Below are 21522 nucleotides of genomic sequence, written 5' to 3'. Positions count from 1 at the left end.
TATGCTTAGGAAATGTCGATTCCACTCGTTCCTGAAGGTTCATATATAGTGCACGAGTGATTCTCCCAAAGAACTCTTTGTCTGCTCTTTGATAAAACAAATTATTAAAACATCTAAGATTTTAAAGCACCTTAAGGATTAGTGATGGGCTACAAATCCTATTTAAGACCAATCTCTTTGCTATATTGTTTTGGACTTGAATTGGCAAGAAAAAAACTCTCTCCCTATTAAGGATTCATCATGGTTAATCGTTCAGTCATTGCATAGTTTCATGTTTGTGAGACTGAAAGACATGGAAGAAGGCTGTCACTCTGGAACAGTCTGAAACTATTGCTGTGACAATAAATTGTATTAAGTGTTTCTGTGTTGTTTCTGCTTGAGGCACTCTGTACTGTGAGCACTCAAATATTGACTGACACAGATTCATGATCATGATCTAACTTCTGAAAACAGCGGCTCAGCTTGTGTTAATTAACTAGTTAAACATTTTAATCAAACTTTCCCCCTGCCTTTGGGGGAAAATAAGCCTAGGAATTATGCTTATTTCTAGCTTGATTTAGGAGGAAAGAGCCAGCCTATGCCTAGGCTTGTTCAAGCATAATAACGGCAGTGTGAGCATATTCGGCTGTCCTCAGGAATCCATTATTTATGTGGCAACTGGGTGACACCCACAAGACACCCTCAGAGGGTGAAGCCCAAGCTCTCCAGCTCTCAGCCCAGCAACTAAGAGAACACAACACAGAGTGCGGCCCCCAGAAAGCCAGCCTGGGCTACCTCGAAAACCACACCCTTTGTCCTAATTTGCTTACATTTGCTGTATTTTAATTTTACAAAGTACTTTCACAAGGTCTTTATTTTATGAAAACCTCTTAGGGACATATTCAAACCACTGCCTAGAAAGGAAAAAGAACATTACCATATGCCTACCGATGCACAGGCTGTGTACTTTCATGGATTATTTAAACCTGCTCAGATAATAGAATGGGAGGATAAAGACCAAAGTTCATTACTTGTCAGGGAGTTTGAGTTGTAACATTCAGATATGGAACTCAAGGAGGACCCATGACCACCTCTATAAGAATGTTTAGCTATTCTCATTTCTTGAGAACTTCCCAGTTAAACATAGTACAAAACAGTAGTGTAGACTAATTTCGTAGCAAGTACTTTATTAATATCGTTCCCTAGCTAGATTCCAGTCAAAGTAAAAGAAATATTTAAGAAACCATTTACAGAGTTCTCCCATAAAATTAACATTGTGCTGTCCATCTTGATGGGGCTTACAAATCCAGTTTCACCTTGAAATACTGTATTGCAGTGTGATCTTTAATCGCATAGGAGTAATCCTATTCCATTTCTTATTTCATAATTTTAACGATGAGCTTAAGTTTAGCTTTTAGGGTGAGGATTTTCTTATTCAATGCCTTCAGTTAAGGTTTCCCAATCTTTTTCACATTCTGGTACATCTATGAAAGGATAGGATTTGTGCATTTGTATGTGGCTGCAAATAACCAGCCCAAGAATGACTTCCCTGAAGGGAGCAATTTCTCAGCACTCTGAAGGAAAGTTTTGCTGTTAACTACAGGCCTACCTCATTTTAGTGTGCTTCGCAGATATTATGTTTTTTTACAAGACCCTCCACCAGCAAGATGATTACGACTCGCTGAAGGATCAGATGATGGTTAGCATGTTTTAGCAATAAAGTATTTTTTAATTAAGGTATGTACATTGTTTTTTTAGACATAATGCTATTGGCACACTAATAGATTACTGTATAGTTAAAACATAACTTTTATATGCACTGGAAACCAAAAAACTCGTGTGACTTGCTTTATTGCGATATTTGCTTTATCGTGGTGGCCTGGAACTGAACCTGCAGTACCTCCAAGGTCTGCCTGTACCTCTAAGCTGTCTGCTTTGCTGCAAACTTATGTTAAAAGCTGCAGGTCAGCTTGGGCAGATGGCTCTAGCTAGGGCAGCATGAGCTCTACTATAGCACCGAGAGTCAAAACTGGTTTGAAAAAACGTTAGAGGTTTAGTGCAGTTTTCTCCTTCCTTTCACCTAAGTGTCCCAGCCTAATCAGTTCTGTTATGTGAGCCAGGTTTCAATAACAAGTCGGAACTTGAATACTGTGGGTGCTATGCATATGTATGCTTTTTATTTAAAGTGATGATGTGAATGAATGCCTTTTAAAAATACTGCTTAGAGTCTAAGCTTGTCAAGTGCACTGAAGCTTAAATACACTTGATGATAATCAATTTGGACAGTCTAGGAGGCTTCCAGAAAACTTAACTAGAACACCTTGAAAAGTGAACACCCTTCACGGAGGTGGTTTGTTGATTATTTTGAATTCTATCTATACTACGGAACCTGTAGTGACTCTCTACCTGAGGGCTAGACAAACACAAGAATATTTTTTCCACTCAGTTCTTTGGGATTTTTCCTGGCCACGCTGACAAATGTCCAGGGAATATGTAAATGTATTCATATTTTTTCAAAATGCTAGATAGAGCCCCATTAACCCAAGTGGTTGTTGAAAATAAGCAATTCTCATGGAAGGTCATTTTTATGACTGTAAATCTGATGCTGCCATGGCAACCTTTTCTACCTCAACTGTGCCAACTCTGCTCTGAGAGGACCATTAAGATCCGCCTTTGGGTAACGTGAAATGTGGCCATTAGATCTTGGTGAGTTCATAAGAGAGTGTAAAGATTCCTAAATGGAAAACCTAGAAGAGAATGAAGACACCCACATTCTTCTGCTTTTAAGAATAAGAGTGTTATGGATAAGACCAGCTCTTATTTTAATAAGAAATAAGAGCTCATTAAGTTTGTTTTTTCAGGCTGAACTTTAATGAGTAAAAATAAAAATCCCTCACAAATCATTTACTCAGTAGCCAATAGCCTAAAATGAAATTTTAATTTTTCTTGCTCACGTGATTTTTTTTTTCCTTCTCTGTTCTGACTTCTCTCAGTCGAGCCTTTAAAGACAGGAAAAACTGTCGGTATTTCTCCTCATGCCCCTATCTCACCCAGTAAAAAGTAGGAGAAAAATAATACATAGATTACAACAGAATTGTACCAAACATTCACCTTCATGTTATCAAGTGAATTTCAATCATTCCAAGACAGTCACAGAAAAAAAAAGACAGGCAAGCTGGTTTATAGACTGTCTCCTGTTGACACTCCAAATTGTGCTGGGAGTGCCCACTGTGTTGTTAGAAACACTCAATCTTGAAAATTTCCCTAAGGGTCTGCGGTGCCTCGGCTGACTCAGCAGTGCACGCCCTGGGCTCCTCCCGGGCCAGCCCCAGCACAGGGTGTTGTAGGTGGAGGTAGAGGGGCTGCTGTTATTTCCCAGGTGAGCAAGAAGCAGGTGAGCAGCAAGCACTCTCCTAAGGCTGGTCTTTATTGTGTGGTGACAAGTTTCACAATCATGCTGATGATCCGAGATCCTCGAGGACACGTACACAGATCTATGCTTGGGTTTTTTATCTTATCCTGGAGGAGCTGGTCAAGTTCGCAACGAAGTTCCTTTACTAATTCAGCCACCTAAAATGAAAGTTGCATTGTAAGCAGTGTTAAAAGTGCCTCTAAAATTTCTTGATGGAACTATAGGAACATTCACTCACTGTCAGCTCTGTAATACATTCAATGGGGTCAACTATAAAAAAAAAGCCGCCTCTATCACATCTCACTTAAAGAAAAGATTCATTCTGGAAGTGTGGCTTTTATGTAGTGTTCTTCATATCAAAGCTTGGTCAACTTTTACAATTTGTTCCAAGAGGAGAAGCAGGAAAATGGAGAACTTAAAATGGTGGATACTAAACAAACAAACAAACAAACAAAATCTCTCTAGCTTTGGAATACATTTTATGCTTTTGAGGTGGGAAATAGCTCCAAATGTTTTCAGGCATTTGCTTATGTTGATGTTGTAGAGGCACTGTACATATCTTCTCAATATCTGTTTTGCCCCTCCCCCACTGTTTGGCTACCATGCAGTTTGGACCCTGATCTAAATCAAACAGGCTCATACCATGAGCCTTGCCAGGGTGAATGGCTCAAGTAATACAGGCCTTAAGAGTCCATGACATTCCTTTGGCCACCGGAATTGGTTTAGCAGAGGAGGTTTGATGGAGCTTTTAGGAAAGAAGCTTTTTGTCTCCCATTTTGGACAATATGCCACACAGATGTGAGGCCAGGAGCTCCTGGAGCCATCTTGCTACCACAAGGTCAGCCAGACTTTTGTTGTTGAGGTGTTGAATCAAACCAATCCTGCCTGACCTTCTTGACCTATCCAATATGGCAGCCACTAGTCACATGACTAATCTAATGACCACATGAAATGTGGCAGGTTCAAATTGAGATATGCTGTGAGTGTAAAATACACATCAGATTTCAAACACATAGTATGAAAAAAGAATGTGAAATATCTCAATAATTTTTTATATTGCTTACATGTTGAAATTAAAACTTTGTAGATAGGTTAAATAAAATATATTGATTAATTTCACTTATTTTTTTATTTTTTTGATGTGGCTACTAGAGAAATTAAAATTACATTGTGGCTCACATAATTCTGTTGGACTGTGCTGCTTCAGACTTTACAGTTAAATATGCCAATAAATTCCCTTTAATGTTTGAATTGGTATTTCTGCTTCTTTTTTTTTTGAGGAAGATTAGCCCTGAGCTAACTACTGCCAGTCCTCCTCTTTTTTGCTGAGGAAGCCTGGCCCTGAGCTAACATCTGTGTCCATCTTCCTCTATTTTGCATGTGGGATGCTGCCATAGCATGGCTTGATGAGAGGTGTGTAGGTCTGCACCTGGGATCCAGACCCACGAACCCTGGGCTGCTGAAGCTGAGCACACGAACTTAACCACTAAGCCACCAGGCCAGCCCCATCCTTTTTTTTTAATGGTAGTGGTAGAATCAGGGTGATTTTTATTTATTTTTGCTCATCTCTATTTTCTGATTTTTCTTTGGTAAACATATATTACTTGTATAATAATTAGGAAGTTCCAACACCTCACTCACAGCTTCTGTCCTGAACCTTTCACACCAACCCATCCTGGGCTGCCACTCCCAGTGTGCTTCCTGGAACTCTTACTAAGGCTTCACCTCTGGCCTCACTTCGGCCTCAGTCTTTCTTAGTGTCCCATTGCAGGCCCATCATTTCACTCTTAATCAGCTCTGTTGTCTTGGTCCCTGAAGGCATGCCCTATGCTTCATATTATCAAGGCCCCTCATGGCCTAGGCCTCAGACGACAGACCCATTATCCCTTACCTGATGAGAAGCAGCTGCAAAACGGATCCAACCATCATCCAAGGAGACAATGAACTCTCCTCTTTGAAGCTGCACATTCACTTGGCCTCCTCCGAACAAGACCAGCGGGTATACAGACACCATGCTGCAGTCTCGGATGAACACACGACTGGTTTTGATCTTCTCATGGTACACCAAGTAGGGGCTGTCAAAGTGTCTGACCTGGAACATAAAACCTCAGATGACAACAGAGATGTCACTGGCAACATAAGGTGAAGTCCACCAGTCCCATGTATTTAAATACCACCTGTCCAATGACTCCCCAAATTATCTCTAACCTGTACCTTTCTCCTGAGACTTGTATGTGCAACTGCCTACTTGACATCTCCTCTTGGACATCTAATACATCTCAAACTTCCTGTGTTCAAAAGGAATTCTTGATTTTCCCCTCCTTGCAGTGTTCACCATCTCAGTAAATGAAATTCCTCTTCACCCAGTTTCTCAAGCCCAAATTTGGGAGCCATCCTTGATTGCTCTTTTTCCCTCACTCCATCTGTATCATCACTAAGTCCTGTCAGCTCTATTTTCAAAATACATAATGAATTGACATATTCTCACCACTTCTACAGCTACTACCTTGTCCAAATCATCATCATCTCATATAGACCACTGCAATGGCTTCCTAAGTACTCGCCCTGCTTCTATTTTTGCATCTTGATAGCAGCCACAATGATCTTTTAAAAAGATAAATCCCATTAGGGCTCACAACATCAAGGATAAAATCGCAATCCTTACCACGGCCTACAAGGTCCTATGCAACCTGACCCCTACCTGCATTTCCCAATGTATCTACCACTCTCGCCCCTAATCATCCCACGCCACTTGCACTGCCTGCCTTCTTGCATTTCCTGGAACACACCAAATATGCTCCCATCTCATGGTCTCTCCACTCATTTCCTCTGATGGAATGTTCTCTCCTTAGGTATCTGCATGGCTCACCCTTCACTTCAGTTAGGATCTGCTCAATTCCCTTCTCCTGAGAGTTCTACCCTGACTACTCCATGTAAAACAGCCCCTCTCCTGTCACTCTTAATCTTTCTTACTCTGTTTTATTTTTCCTCATAGCATTTGTCACTAACCTGAGACTGTTTACTTACTCTTGCCTGTCTTCTCCACTGGAACGTAAGCTCCCTGAGGGCAGAAAACTTGTCTGTCTAGTTCATCTGCTGTCCTCCATGGCCTACAACGGTGCCTGGCACAGAGGAGGTGCTAGTAGATAGTGAATGGATTCATGAATGATTTGGATTCACTGTATGAATGTCATGGAAAATGCAGAAGGAGGAGTGTAGCTAACTCAGGCCTCTGGTTCCTAAGTACACATGCAGCTGACAGGGCAGGTGACCTCCTGGTCCTTAAACTCTTCTGAGCTTAAGGAGATCCTTTTCATGCTTTGCTGACACTTTACTCAGTAGTTCCAGGCAGCTGACCAGGCCTAACCCCTCAAACTCTCCTCCTCCATTCCCTTTTCCTCTTTTTCTCTTTCATCTCTCCTAAAAGCTTTAGTGAGCATTTGCTTTCAGCTAGGCACCGTGCTACACATAGAGAATGTAAAAATGAATAAAATTCAATTCCTATCTTTAGGAATGTCACAATTCCATGAAGGAGACATACCATAAACCACACAATAAGGCGATACGCCCAACATTGGACAAATCACACTATATAATGGTGGAACAGAAGTAAGGAGCAACTGAAAGGGAGAGGGACACTGGGGAAGTGATACTTAGTGGAAGCTCGAAGGATAAGTAGAAGCCTGCTAGGGAGTGAGAATGTCCTTCCAGGCACAGAGAATAGTGTGCCCTATGTCACGGCATTTGGGGACATTGTTAGTAGTCTGGTGTTGCTGGAGCATACAGAATGACAAAGGGAGGGAGCTGTGGAGGATATAGAAGAAGGGGCCAGATGTGAAGGGTCACATGATGTCTTGTAAAGATAATTCTGGCAGCCGTAATGTAAAAGGTTGGAGAGGGAAAGCACTAGAAGTAAGATTATTATAGTACGTCAGTAAGAGATAGATGTTTGAGGTTTGAACTGAGGAAGTGGCAGCGGGGATAAGAGGAGGAGGCAAATCTGAGATGTCAAAAAGGTAGAATGGCTGGGACCTGGTGACCAATTGGATTGGAGTAAGGAGAAAAGAAGCAAGTTCTGTGTAACTCCAGGGTTCCGATTTGGATGGTGCCATTCACCAGACTGGGAACACAGAAAGAGAAGAGTGAGTTGGGAGACAATGAGTTTGAGTTTTCAGCCTTTGAGTTTGAGGTGATTGGAAGGCACCCAGCTGATGATTCCCAGCAGGAGAGCTCAGAAAAAAACCCCAGGCCTGGACAGAATTTGGTCTGTGCCAGCATCTAGGTGGCAGTTAGATCCAGGATGTTGTGCTCTGGTGGTTCAGGAAGAGTATGTACGCTATAAGCAAATAAGGACTAAACACAGAGCAACTAGTTCAGGGCAAAGAAAGAGAAGCTAGTAAAGGAGATAGAGGGCGATGAGCAGAGAGAAGAAAGCGATGTTTCAGAAGCAAAAAAATACCAAAGGTAGTTTCAAGGGGAAGGGAGGTCTGCACTGTCAAATACTATGTGAGAGTCAAGTATGATAAGGACCAGGGGCTGTTCATTGGATCTGGCAACGAGGAGGTTACTTTTGATGCGTTTAGCGCAGTGGTGGAGGCAGACGCCTCACAGCAGCAGGCTCAAGGAGGAAGGAGAGCTGAGGAAGTGGGGTTGGCAAGTACAGGTCATTCCCTTCTAAGGCTTAGATTCAGTGATGCAATTAGATTATGACTTCTTAAATCACTATTGCAAAGAAACAATTTTACATCCGAAAGCAGGCTTGAGCATTATTTTATATCCAGAATTTTCTTGAAGTGGAAATAGTCTTTCCAGAAATACTCCAATTTCCAGTCTGTTTATGCTTATTCAATCTTCCCCAAGTCAGCGGTGTTGCTGGGGATAATAAGTGATGGAATAAGTTTGGCTGATTCAAGGCTCTGTGTTTCTCACCTCAGGACCTGCCATATGTAAATACAAGTATACCCTGCCACTCTGACCTGATAGTTCACTGATGAAGGATGAATGTGTACATAGCCATCATTCTTGGTGACAAACTTCAATTCATCTGATTTTGGTTGCATTCTGACAGCTCCAGTACTGGTCTTCTGAAATTTCCCTTCTGGGCTTTTCACCTAAACACAGGTATTTGTAAAAATAGATTCATATTATATACATTTCCATTGTCAGAAGTAACCCTTGGCACGAAATCAGTCTTTTTTGAAGGCCCTTGCATTTCCTCCCTCTCTTACTTAGTTTCCTTTCGAAAGCAGTATAAGCACACGTTTTTTCTTTTCTTTTCTTTTTTAACCATCAAGAAGTGTGCCTGTAGGTGTGACAGCTCTTGGTGATGATACCACGCAGCAGCCACATGGGGAGAAAATATGTTGCTATTTCCGGTCTGCACTGATTATCAGGTGCAGAGGTCCAGCTAGCAACACTGGAACAGGAATCTGCTGACCATCACTCCCAACCCCAACCCCACCCTTCCCAATGAATTTCTTTCAAAATGGTGAAAAAAAAAATATGAATAAACAGATTGCTTCATTAAAAAGCAGCTTATGTACACAAACATACATATGAATTATATATATATTTTGAAAAAATAATGTTTACTGTAGAAAATAACATATTAGGAAAAAAGAAAATAAAGGTCTCCTGTAATCACAAGATTAAGAAATAATTAGCATTAATATTTGATAAATATTATTTTAGTTTTCTCTGCTAGATTTGTTTATTTACAGAAATAGAGAAAAACATAAACACATAAATAAAAATATACCTATGTATTGAAACTAATATAGGATTGTTTTCTATAAGCTACTTTTTTAGCTTAATGTATTGAGAACATTTTTCCATGTTGTTAAATATTTTCCTAAAACATAATTTTCAATGCTATATAGTACCTTGTTGTAAGGATCTATAATAATTTAACCAATAAATTCCCTATTACTGGAATTTTAGATTGTTTGTAATTATAAGCAGTGCTAGAGTGAACATTCTCCTAGTTGTATCTTCATGCACAGATGCAATTATTTTCTAAGAATAAATCTTTAGAAATTGCACTGCTATCTAGAAAGAGTGTATCAATTGATATTCCCACCAAGACTGAGAATGTTCATTTTGGGGGGCTTATGACAGCAAAAGTATTATAATTAAAAAAGATTTTGTCACATCATAATCACCCAAAGTCCATAGTTTACATTAAGGTCCACTCTTGGTCTTGTATGTTCTACGCGTCTGGGCAAATCCATAATGATGTGTACCCATCAATATAGTATCATACAGAGTATGTTCACTGCCCTCAAAATGTTCTGTGCTCTGCCTATTCATGCCCCTCAATCTCTGATTTCTTTTTACTGTCTCCATAGTTTTGTTCCAAATGATTTTTTAAAGTAAATTTCAAATGGTTTGAAAGGCATGCAAACACTAAGCAGAAAATGAGCCATAAATTAATCAGCAGATGTCAACTGAGCATTGAACAAAAAGTTAAGTGAGAAACGATTCAGTACTCTGACAAATTCAAATTCTTTCTGAGTTTGACAAGGACTGGATAATTAAAACTCAGGTAAAAGTCTGACAGTACATTCAGGTAGGGCTTCCAGAAGCAGGGGCCACAAAGCACTGACTTGTTTGATTTTGTTCTTATCTAATTTCAGTCCAAAGTAGGGGACAGAAGGGAAACTGTGGAGGAATCAACTTTCTTCTTACACAAAGGGTTAGTTATGCACGGGTTGCCTGACAGAGTGACATTTACGTCCATTTTAATTTCTGGAATGTCATAATATGTCAGAAAGATTAAAGAGGCATCTCATTTTATACAATAAATGCGTTCTTGAACAATGTATCTAAACAGGTTTGGGAAATTGAAAGATTGGAAATGTATACTAAGTCTAAAAAGACTGTGTGTGTGTGTGTGTGTGTGTGTGTGTGTGTGTGTCTCTTTAAGATGATTAATGTGCATGTCTTAACTTCTATCCCTTGGCTATAAATGAAACGAGATGTGAGAAGATCCAGGAAAAAAATTTTGTTACCTGCACTACGTTTGGATACAGAGCAGCACACAGCATTGCTGATATCAGCTTGGGGTTCTCAGCATTTGAGTTTGCCTATGAGAGAAATACAGCATTAATCTTATAAGTAATGTGGCTACCTCTGTCTGTGCCCTGGAATTTACCATAATTTAAGATTTTAAGATAGATTTCTATCTTAAGAATTTAAGACAGAAATTCATTTGATTTCTATCTTAAAACAAAAGCATCTATTTCCCATCCCTTTGCTAGAAAAATTATTTCTAAGTAAAAAATAAATCTACTGGACCATATTCACACAGGACCCACTCTAAGAAGCCCCCAGTAACTCTTTTTAGATCTCTGCAAAGTAGTTACAAAGCCAGTGTTCCTAAGGATCGGTGGAGAGAACGATTCTGATTCATGAGATGTTTGCAATCTCCAAAAAGTACTAACTGCACTTAGAACAGAGCGGCATCAGGTTCATCTTGAAGAAGTGTTCTTCTTGTACTCATACAAAAAATTATCCTTGGCTGGAAAAAGCCTGGTCTGATTTCAGAAGACGTTATTGGAAAGTCTATTCTACCTCTTATGAACATATCAAGAACCAGTGTGAAATCTAAAAACCAAAAACAGTAGTAACAATTAAAGAAAAACCCTTCTGTTTTTATGAGTGTTAGCTGACACTTATTTGTGGAAAGAAGAAAACTAAGAATGTCACTAACCCACTGCTCATAGGGCTTTAGTGAAGAAAGCCTATAAGTGTTCCTGAGTTAATATACTATTCATGTGCTAATTAAAGAGAAATAAGAACTAACTACACACTCGTTCTTTACCTCTTCTCCTGTGGTTTCCAAGATACCGTCTCCTCCTTGGGCCCTTTTCTCAATGTCCCTTGCTCTGAGTCCCTCCTTTACAAAGCCTATATCTGATAATAGTTCAGTGAATTGTCGTTTGAGGCTGGCCATTTCCTGAAAGAAGTGGGAAAAATCTTTAAGCAGGGGCATCAACATATTAAAAGTAAGTGTAGAGTCTCACAATATTGAATGACTACAAAAATGCATTACTTCACTGGACAGTAAGGAGGCTCATATGGGTTCATCAAACAGGTATGAAGATGCCCTTGCCTGGTCATTTCCAAAAGGGCAGTTTGTACTTATACAAACCAGAAGACAGTCACACAGAAATTCATAAATTTCAGAAAACCCAAAGATCATTTTTTTAACTCTAGGTAAGGTAGGTCTGGTAGGTCTTATTTTCCTGGAAATTCTTAGGACAACAAAAAATGTAGTTTACTTTGTTTTGAACCCCAGCTCAAGGTGCTGTGACACTGCCTCGTTTCTCCCACCTGCACTTCTGCTCAGGTCCTCTTAGTTCCTTACCCGAGCCAAGAGTGGTTAGTTTTCTCTCTCAATGGACGCAGAGCACCTACCTCTGAACTTTCCCTCTTTCTCTTACCTTGCGGTCCTGCTGGCTCACACCTTTTCCTAGGAATAGGGACATTATTAAGTGGTTTAGATTTAGACACCCCTTTTTGTAGCTGAGCACAAGTGTGAGAAAGAAAAGCGCAAACCTCTTTCTCTTCTGGCTTCTGTTCAAATATAGGCTGTATATCAGACAATAGAGAAGGAGATAATGACAAAGGAACCAAAAGCTAAGCAACACTACCTTGTCTCTTGATGACAACTTCAGTATTTTATCAGAATGTCTCAAGTATAGATGGATAACATGGCAAAATATAACTAGGAGCTAAATATGCCAGAGTTCTATTTTATGACAAGGTTTTAATTGATATCGTAATAAAAATAATACTACAGTCTAAGCTAGTGTTTAAAGAAAAGAGGGAACTCTGTTTGATGGACCTCATAGATCACAGCAAATTCTACTTATATCCTGAAGAAAAGGAACAAATAAATTTAGTAAGAAATATAATTTTACACTTAAAAATCTTAACGACTTAAGGAAATATTTATTACTGCACCTTACGTATAAAATACCCTTTAGACCATTAGTTCTTAACCCTGCTGCGTATTAGAATCACTTGGTGAAGCCAACAACAACGATGATAAACAGATGCCCAGGCCCCACCCCTCAAGATACACATGTAACTGGCCTGGGGCAGAATCTGGGCATTTTACTTATTTATTTTTTTAAGCCTCCTCTGGTGAATCTAATGTGCAGCCAGGGTTGAAAGTTCTCACTTTTGACGTACTTAGAATAAAGGTAGAACCTCTGTCTTCTCAAAATACCTCACAGTAGTACATCTAAAGGCAGAAGAGAATGAAGGGCAAATACTGGCATGGTTTTGAGGTCTCTACGTTTTAAATAACCAACTTCATTCATTCGTGCATTTATTCAATGAAACTTTACTGAACGTCAACTGTGTGCTAACCACTGTTCTAGGCACTGGGGATACAGAGTTGAACAAAACAGACAAGGTCTCTGCTTGAGGGAGCTTCTGGGATAGAGATTTAAATAAATAAATGTCAGGTAGTGGTAAGTACAAAGCACATTAATTTTGTGTTCTACTCCAGGACATTATAAGTACAGGTCCTGAAGGACCAGTTCAACTGACCCCATGTCTTATCAAGGGAGTGATTAAGAATTGTCTTTCAGGGGCTGGCCCAGTGGCACAGTGGTTAAGTTCACACACTCTGCTTCAGTGGCCTGGGGATTGCAGGTTTGGATCCTGGGCATGGACCTACACACCGCTCATCAAGCCATGCTGTAGTGACATCCCACATAAAATAGAGGAAGATTGGCAACAGATGTTAGCTCAGGGACAACCTTCCTCACCAAAGAAAAAGAAAAGAAAAGAAGAAGAACTGTCTTTCAGAAAATTTGCAAAAGTCATGTGGCCAGAACATGTGCAGAAGAAATCTTGACTTGAAATGACTGCAGAACCAAAGATTCTCCTCCCCATGGAACCAGAGGACTAAGCCATAACCAGAACTTTTATTAAAAGTCAGACTCTTATCAGAAGCGAGGGGTCCACCATTCAGGAAGATCCGGTGTTAACATTCCTTCCCCACTTCACCATAAATGTTTAGAACCTTTCCATAAAGGCTTGACACCCACCAATCAAAACCTATCCCACCAGTGTTTCCACATGCCAGCCTGTTTTCCCAACCTCTTAAATTGCACCCCAAATCCTGAATCAGAGAGACAGATCTGAGGGTACCCGCTCCCTATTTCCCTGTAGCTCCATCTCACAGAATAAAGCTGATCTCTTTTCCCAAGAGCTGTTGCTGTAATTAATTGGCTCTTTATGTGCATCAGGTAGGAGAACCCCATTTTTGTGCAGTAACTACATCTTTTAATACGAAGATAAAGTCCTCCCCGCTCCCCAGTCTCAAAATCTTTGAGTAAAACAGATGCTTTACAAAGATGCGCACCATCATTATTCTAGCTGCTCATATGACTTTGGAAGGGGGCCTAAAATACTGTCATAACAGAGGACAGAGCCCTGTCTATTATTACACAGAGGATGATGAACCTTTCTCTTTCTTGTGTGCTCATTATTGACATAGTAGCCTCTGATGGACATAGGGAAAATTAACGAAGAAAATCTGGTTCAGTATTCCTTCTCTGGTTTTGGGGAGAGGGTAAGGCGTTTGGGGTTGGTCATAGATTGTTTGGAGAATCTGACAAAAGCCAAGATCTCTTTCTCCAGAATAATGCACACACATATAAGCACACGATTTTGCATACAACTTCAGGGGTTTATGGATCCAGGTTCAAAATGCCTGGTGTAATTACTGAAAAAATTGACTTCCAGTGAGCAGAAATCTTCAGAGCGCCTATACTCCCCAATCCTCTACATCAGTAAACACAAGTTCACCGAAGAGAGGGAAAACAGGTCAGCTGAAAGGTTCAGCACAGAAGGCCTGATGCCGTAGTTCAGGAGTCTGTTTTACACAACTGGTTAAGTTAAGCATGTTCCAGAAATAACAGTTTCAATGTCAAGGCAGGACAAGCAAGATCAAGTTGCCACACCCTCTGGGGAACTACTACAATAGAAAATGAATGAAAACAAATTGCCGCAGAAACGACTCACCTGAAGAACTCTTCCTGACAAGAAGTTTTGCCTGCAGTAATTATAACTTGCACGCATGCCTTCTTTCATACTTAGCTGCCATCCCTAAATTGTGGAGAAAATCAAAATGAATGAACTCTATCTTTAGTGCCCACTCTGGGTAATGAACCTCAGCTATTAGATTATATACTTACCTTATACGCTCGTAGAAGGGCCAGATAATCACTGTTTGCAAATGCAAACTCTAGCTTTTTCTGGTTAGCTTCCTCTTTTTTATCCCAGGGAGACACCTAAATGAAGAAAACTAGGTTTGAACAACACAGTTTACCTGAGCTTTCAAATGGCACTTTCCTATGGCTGAAACCGGGCGCCTTGGGAAGCGTTTTGTGTGGAACAGAGAGTTCTCGGCAGGTGCTGATTAAACGTGATCAAGGCGGTAACCGGCAAGCTAACTTTCTTATTTGTCCCTGTGGGTCTGTCTGCCCACCCAAAATAAGCTCTACTGGGTCTTTTAGTTCCTGGTGACAAGATGTCATTGAAGAGCCACTCATTCTGAAAGCTACATCTAAAATTTTAAATTCTGTTAACTCTGTGGAATTTTTATTTTACAGATTCTTATTCGTCTTTTATACTGGAGGCTCCCCTACTCCTATACTCATAACTAATGTTTTCTTCCTATTTTTCATAACGTTTACAAGTCCTCCTTCTCCCTACAAATTTGTAAAATTAGCTAAGAACTAAGAACTCCACTGCGTCCTCCCACCCCAACACACACATGTACTAAAGACACCAGCATGAGTTGCAGTAGCTCCTCTTAGCAAGCTACTCGAAAATAAAATTCCTTCCTTTTTAGGAAGGCCAGTGGGAAAAGGATTACATTTGGGAAGTTAATATTATATTTACAGAGCCCAGCAAAGGATAGGTGTTCAGTTCTGCCTAAGGATGATATCAATATTTCTAATGAACTCTTTCTGTATTCCAATAAAAGAAAACAGTCAGTGAGAGGTTTATTTAGATAATTTGAGAAATAAGCAACGGATGTCCTGCTCACAACCATATGGACTGTATGTCCCTGAGCAAGCTATATCACCTATTCCGGTCCTTGGTTTTGTCATTTGTTGTTAAATAAGGAGGCTGAACCAAGATCGTTTTGCAGATCTGTGAGTTTACAACTCCCTGAAGTGTAACGTTAAAAGTGAAGTGATTCCATTCATCTATTCCCCTCTCTAGCTGAGATAAGCTATGGTGAAAATAAAGGCAGTGACACTCCACCCAACAACAGCAGAATATTCATTCTCCTCAAGTCCCCAGGGAATACTCTCCAGGACAGACCATATACTTGGCTGTAAAACAAAACTTAATAAGTTTTAAAGGACTGAAATAATACAAAGTATGTTCTCTGACCACAACAGAATGAAATCAGAAATCAATCATAGAAAAAGTGGGAAACTCACAGATATGTGGAAATTAAACAACACATACCTAAATTACCAATGGGTCAGAGAAGAACTCAAAAGGGAAATCAGAAAATACTTGAGATAAATGAAAATGAAGACACAACAAATCAAAACTTAGGAGATGCAGCTAAGGCAGTCCTTAGAAGAAAATTTATAGCTGTAAATGTCTACTTTAAAGAAGAAAGGTCTCAAATAAATAACCCAAACTTCCACCTTAAGACACTGGAAAAAGAGCAAACTAAACCTAAAGCAAACAGAAGGAAGAAAGTAAAAAAGAGCAGAAATTAATAAAATAGAGAATAGAAAAACAACAGGGAAAACTCAGTGAAACCAAAAGCTGGTTCTCTGAAAATATCAACAAAACCGACAAACCTTTGGCTAAACTGACCAAGAAAAAAAGAAAGAAGGCTCAAATTACTAGAATCAGAAATGGAAGAGGGGACATTACTATCAACCTAAAAAGACTACAAAAAGAATACTATGAACAACTGCATGCTAATAAATTGGGTAACTTAGATGAAATGGACAAATTCCTATAAAAATACAAATATCAAAACTGACTCAAAAAGAAACAATGTATATCCATATATATTACAAATATATTATTACATATATTACATATAATATTACATATTACATATATAACAATATATGTCTGAATAGACATATAAAAAGTGAATAGACTGAATTAGTAATCAAAAAACTACCCATAAAGAAAAGCCCAGGTGGCTTCACCACTGAATTCTACCAAACATTTAAAGAAGAATTAATACCAATTCCTCACAAAGTCTTCCAAAAATAGAAGAGGAGGGAACACTTCCCAAATCATTCTATGTAGCCAGCATTACTCTGATACCAAAGCTAGACAAAGACATCACAAGAAAACTACAGACTAATATCTCTTATGAATATGGACGTAAAAATCTTCAACAAAATAACAAAAAGAACAAAGTTAGAAGATTCATACTTCCTGATTTCAAAACTTAGTACAAAACTAGAGTAATCAAGACAATGTGGTACGGGCATAAACATAGACATATAACTCAATAGAACAGAATCAAGAGTCCAGAAATAAATCCATATATCTATAGTCAACTGATTTTTGACAAGGATGCCAAGACCATTTAATGGGGAAAGAACAGTCTTTTCAACAAATGGTGCTGGAACAACTGGATAATCACATGCAAAAAAATGAAGTTGGACTCTTACCTCACACAATATACAAAAACTAACTCAAAATGAACCAAAGACCATGATATAAGAGCTAAAACTATAAAACTCTTGGGAAAAAACACAGGGATAAATCTTCACGACTTTGGATGTGGCAATGGATTCTTACCTATGACAACAAAAGCTTGAGCAACAAAAAACTAGATAAACTGCACTTCATCAATGTTAAAAACCTTTATGTTTCAAAGGACATATCAAGGAAGTGAAAAAGCAACCCACAGAATGGAAGAAAATATTTGCCAATTATAAGGGATAAGAGATTTGTATCCAGAATATATAAAGAACTTTCACAACTCAATAATGAAAAGACAACCCAATTAAAAAATGGGCAAAGAATCTGAATAGACATTTCTTGAAAGAAGATATACAAATGGCCAATAAACAAATGAAAAGATGTTTAGTATCATCAGCCATTTAGGGAAATACAAACCAAAACCATAAATTCACACCCCCTGAGGATGGCTATAATAAAGAAGTCAGGTGATATCAAGTGTTGATCGGAATGTGGAGAAACTGCAACCTTGATAAAATGCTGGTGGAATGTAATATACAACTATTCTGGAAGAGTCTGGAAGTTCGTCAAGTTAAATAGAGAGTTACCATTGACCCAGTAATTTCCCTCCTAGATATATACCCAAGACAAATGAAAACATATGTCCACATAAAAACTTGTACAAGAAGGTTTACAGCCAAAGGTGGAAACAATCCCCAATGTTCATCAGGTGCTGAATGGATAAACAAAATGTGGTATATCCATACAAAGGAATATTATTTGGCCGTAAAAGGAATGAAGTACTGATACATGCTGTAACATAGATAAACCTTAAAAGCATATGCTAAGTGTAGAAGCCAGTCACAAAACCATGTATTATATTATTTCATTAAAGTGAAATGTCCAGAAGAGGCGAATCTATGAAGACAGAAAGTAGATTAGTAGATGCCTAGGACTGGAGTGGATGAGGGGATTGGAGGGGAATAGGGGAGTGATAACTAAAGGGTTTCTTTCTTAGGTGATAAAAATGTTCCAAAGCTGACTATGGTGATGATTGCATAATACTAAAAACTATTGGATTGTATACTTTAAATGGGTGAATTATATTTTCATAAAGCTATTAAAAAAAGTGGTCCAATGTACTCATTGCCCTTTAAGATCATCAGGGGCACCTTTTGCTTGCTTGCATTTTCTTATTTTCTATAATGACCAAGCACAGCAGATACAATGAAAAGCACATTTAGATTATTTTAATAAGTTAGATCTCTAGTTCTTAATCTTTACTGGGGGCATGGATTTCTTTGAGAATCAGATAAAAGTTACAGATTTTGTGCTCTGAGAAATTCACATACAACATACTCACAGGAAAATTTTTAGGGGGCTCACATACCCCTGAGGCCCCCATGGTCCCCTTAGAGACCTACGGACTCCAGTTTAGATGAATGTTGTCTACTTACAAAAGGAGATTTAAAAGCCAAACTGGCAGCAATGGTGAGAGCTGGATCTAAACAGCGGAAGATAGACCCAAACAGCATCAGTTTGCCGATTCTCACATCCACAGGCAGAGAGGCCAAGTGATACCCTAGAGGGGTCAGTTTCTCATCTGGAGTTAATGCTCCCAAGTCTCGTAATCGTATTTTTGAGGCACGGAGAGACTCAATGTGTGGTGGTTCAATGAGTCGAGAGAACACAGATTGGAGATTATGAGTGCTAAACATCTCTAAAATTTTAATTCTGAAAAAAGAAAACCAAATCATAATTTGTCAATTTTATTTCTGGTAAGATGACATAAAGAAGTAAGCTTTTTTCTTGAATGAAAATAATTTAAAATTCCCAATATACATACTTTCATAAACCAGACAATGCTAGTTGAAATAAATTGTTTAAAAAACCTCTTGTCTTCTAGTTCTTCTAGCAATAAACTGCAGAAACACTTTCAGATTCTGAAACTTACTGAGATTCAGAATAAAATTCTATAAACTTTGAAAATACTTCTTTCTATAATAGGGGGTTCAAATTATGAAATGAAATTCAAATGGTCCACTTACTCTCTTTCCCACATCTGAAACTGCATGGTAATTGTTTATAAAATTAATCTGCATTGTGTCCTGCCTTGTGACAGCTCTTGAAAAGCTACTGTTTTAAATTATAAATTTAAGCAATTTTCAGAAGACAAAAATCTAGATATATAAAATTTATTTCATTTTTAATTCCTTTTTAAGCTGTCAGCCTATAAACATACAATTTTACATTTTTACTAATGTGTACATATTTGATACCTAGCTTTTTTCCATTTAGATTTTTCACTTTAAGACATGCACTGAGAATAATCCAGTTACTTAAATTTCAAATAGCGAAAGAAAAAAAGGATGAACCATGTTGGCCCACATAATTTACCTATTTCCCCACTGTTGTATATTTGAGCTGTTTTGAAATCCTATGTGCTACATATATTACATTTTCCCCTTCTCTCATCCTCCCTCATGGGTCAATCAACTTCCAAAGCTCTCTCAAATCCCTTCATTCCTCTTCATTTGCACTCTGTCTCAGTTCAAGGTATTTGCTTGCCCAAATTCTTAAGATCTGACTATGGACACTTGAAAGCAAGGACTGTCTTGTCTCCTAGAGTATCCCTAGTGCTTAGCCCAACCCTGGAAAATAGAAGGCTCTCAAAATCTACCTGCTGGATAAAAGAAGAGCTATACCATCTTTGTCCAAGTAACTTTCTCCCCTTGGGTTACTGTTAATGGGGATCCTTTCTCAGAGTAATGACTGGGTTAAAGGGTACGGATAGTTTTAGAGTGCTTATATAACACCAAACACATTTTCAGAAAAGTTGAACCAAAGGTTCCCCGGCTTCAATTACATTGAGTTTGACCATTTGTTCACTAAATTCTATTTTATGATGTTTTTTCTTGTTTTTCATCAGGTAAATAATGGAGCTAACAAGTTTTTTTGTTCACTTTGCTCTAACTGATAATGAGGCTGTAGATTTCTCCCTGTGATGATTTAATATTGGTGTTGTCCCTAGCAGAAATTTCTCGATGAGTGAGATTACTTTCCTAACTTACAAACATATCCTAAGGCTCTATTTTAGGGCCGTCCTCTGCAATGTAAGAGATCTTCATGTGCAGAAAGTTAAAAGGAATGGTAGAGGCAACCCTGAAGAGCTCTTTCTTTGCAAATGAATGAGTTCATCCATGTCCATTCTTAGCAAAATGTCTTCTACTAAGAAAAAGAAAACATGGAACTTAGGGTGAGAAGCATTTAGATCTTCTGGAAGCAGAATACAAAGATCAAGATGTACCTTAGACATAGCTGCTCCAATGGCACTCTTTGTATTTCCGGTAGCTGCTGCTTTAAAAGCTGGTGATTGAAGTGATGGCTAGTGAATAAATGGAAGCAGACCCCAGATGCAACACGGCCTGCTCGACCTTTTCTTTGCAGAGCATTGGCTTGAGAGACAAAAGTATCCTCTAGACTTTCCATCCCTTTGCTGGCATCATATCTATAAAGAAAAAGAAAATAAAAAAGAGTTATTCTATAAAAACATGGCCAAAAGTCTACTTAGCAAGGACAGAAGAGATGAAGCACCTCACTTCTGTAGATAAAGACACAGTATCCTGTGTGTTCTGGGATAGTTGAGTCCCTGGTGGGAGCATGTAGTGCTGATTTAGATCTACTACCTACAGTTTCTTTATTCAACTCTTTTTCATTTTTATTTATTCTTGACAAATAAAAATTGTGTATATTTAAGGTGTAAAATGTGATGTTTTTATATATGTATACATTGTGAAATGATTACCAAAATCAAGCTAATTAACATATTCATCACCTTCCACACCAACTCTTTCATTCAAGCACATGCAAAGCATATGAGAAAAAGAGAGGAAAAATAATTAATTACTTCCAAAACTTTCCACCTCTGTGTGACTCTGATTTTGGTCCTGGCTATAGAATTACTCATATATTCACATATAGTTTTCAAAAACTGTTTTTCAAACAGTAATCCATGTAGCTTAATAGCGTTAGCCATTAACAGCTGTGTCCCTCTAAATGAGGCCGCTTTAGTCCCCCTCTTATATCATCAAAAGAAAATACCTCTTTTCTTTCATTTTCCCAGAATCGATGACATAGACAACATCATCAATGGTTATGGATGTCTCAGCAATGTTGGTGGAAATTATAATCTTAGTTACACCGACAGGAGGTTTTACAAACACAGCCTGCTGCTCTTCACTGGATAAAGATGAATGAAGTGGGTGAATAACACATCTGAAAGGAAATAAAAGCATATTTAATGTTGTAGCACAGGACACTGAAATTGAATTATAGTGGGTGAATTTCTATTAAAACTAACAATATGACTCCAACTATCAGCAGCCTCTCCACAACCCTGGTCCTCAGGGTCCAGCTCTTCTAAATGGGAT

At 38.6% G+C, this 21522-nt stretch overlaps 1 protein-coding gene across 6 annotated transcripts in view; it reads right to left on the bottom strand.

Annotated features, from left to right (window-relative positions):
- Positions 1-2827: 2827 nt before the first annotated feature.
- The window catches only part of DHX57 (DExH-box helicase 57), a 49596-nt gene continuing 30901 nt past the window's right edge, over positions 2828-21522 (bottom strand). For all 6 annotated transcript variants that reach the window (XM_046661310.1, XM_046661309.1, XM_046661311.1 and 3 more), the window contains 10 exons: positions 21194-21367; positions 20400-20600; positions 18550-18826; positions 14608-14703; positions 14435-14518; positions 11214-11348; positions 10402-10476; positions 8368-8502; positions 5283-5483; positions 2828-3549 (listed from right to left, as the gene is read on the bottom strand). In XM_046661310.1, coding sequence (XP_046517266.1) covers positions 3406-3549; positions 5283-5483; positions 8368-8502; positions 10402-10476; positions 11214-11348; positions 14435-14518; positions 14608-14703; positions 18550-18826; positions 20400-20600; positions 21194-21367 — 1522 coding nt within the window. In that variant the 3' untranslated portion in view covers positions 2828-3405. The remainder of the gene's footprint in view (positions 3550-5282; positions 5484-8367; positions 8503-10401; positions 10477-11213; positions 11349-14434; positions 14519-14607; positions 14704-18549; positions 18827-20399; positions 20601-21193; positions 21368-21522) is intronic.

This window comes from Equus quagga, chromosome 5 (assembly GCF_021613505.1).
Source record: "Equus quagga isolate Etosha38 chromosome 5, UCLA_HA_Equagga_1.0, whole genome shotgun sequence".
Classification (NCBI taxonomy): Eukaryota; Metazoa; Chordata; class Mammalia; order Perissodactyla; family Equidae; genus Equus; species Equus quagga.
This window is presented reverse-complemented; position numbering and strand designations above follow the sequence as displayed.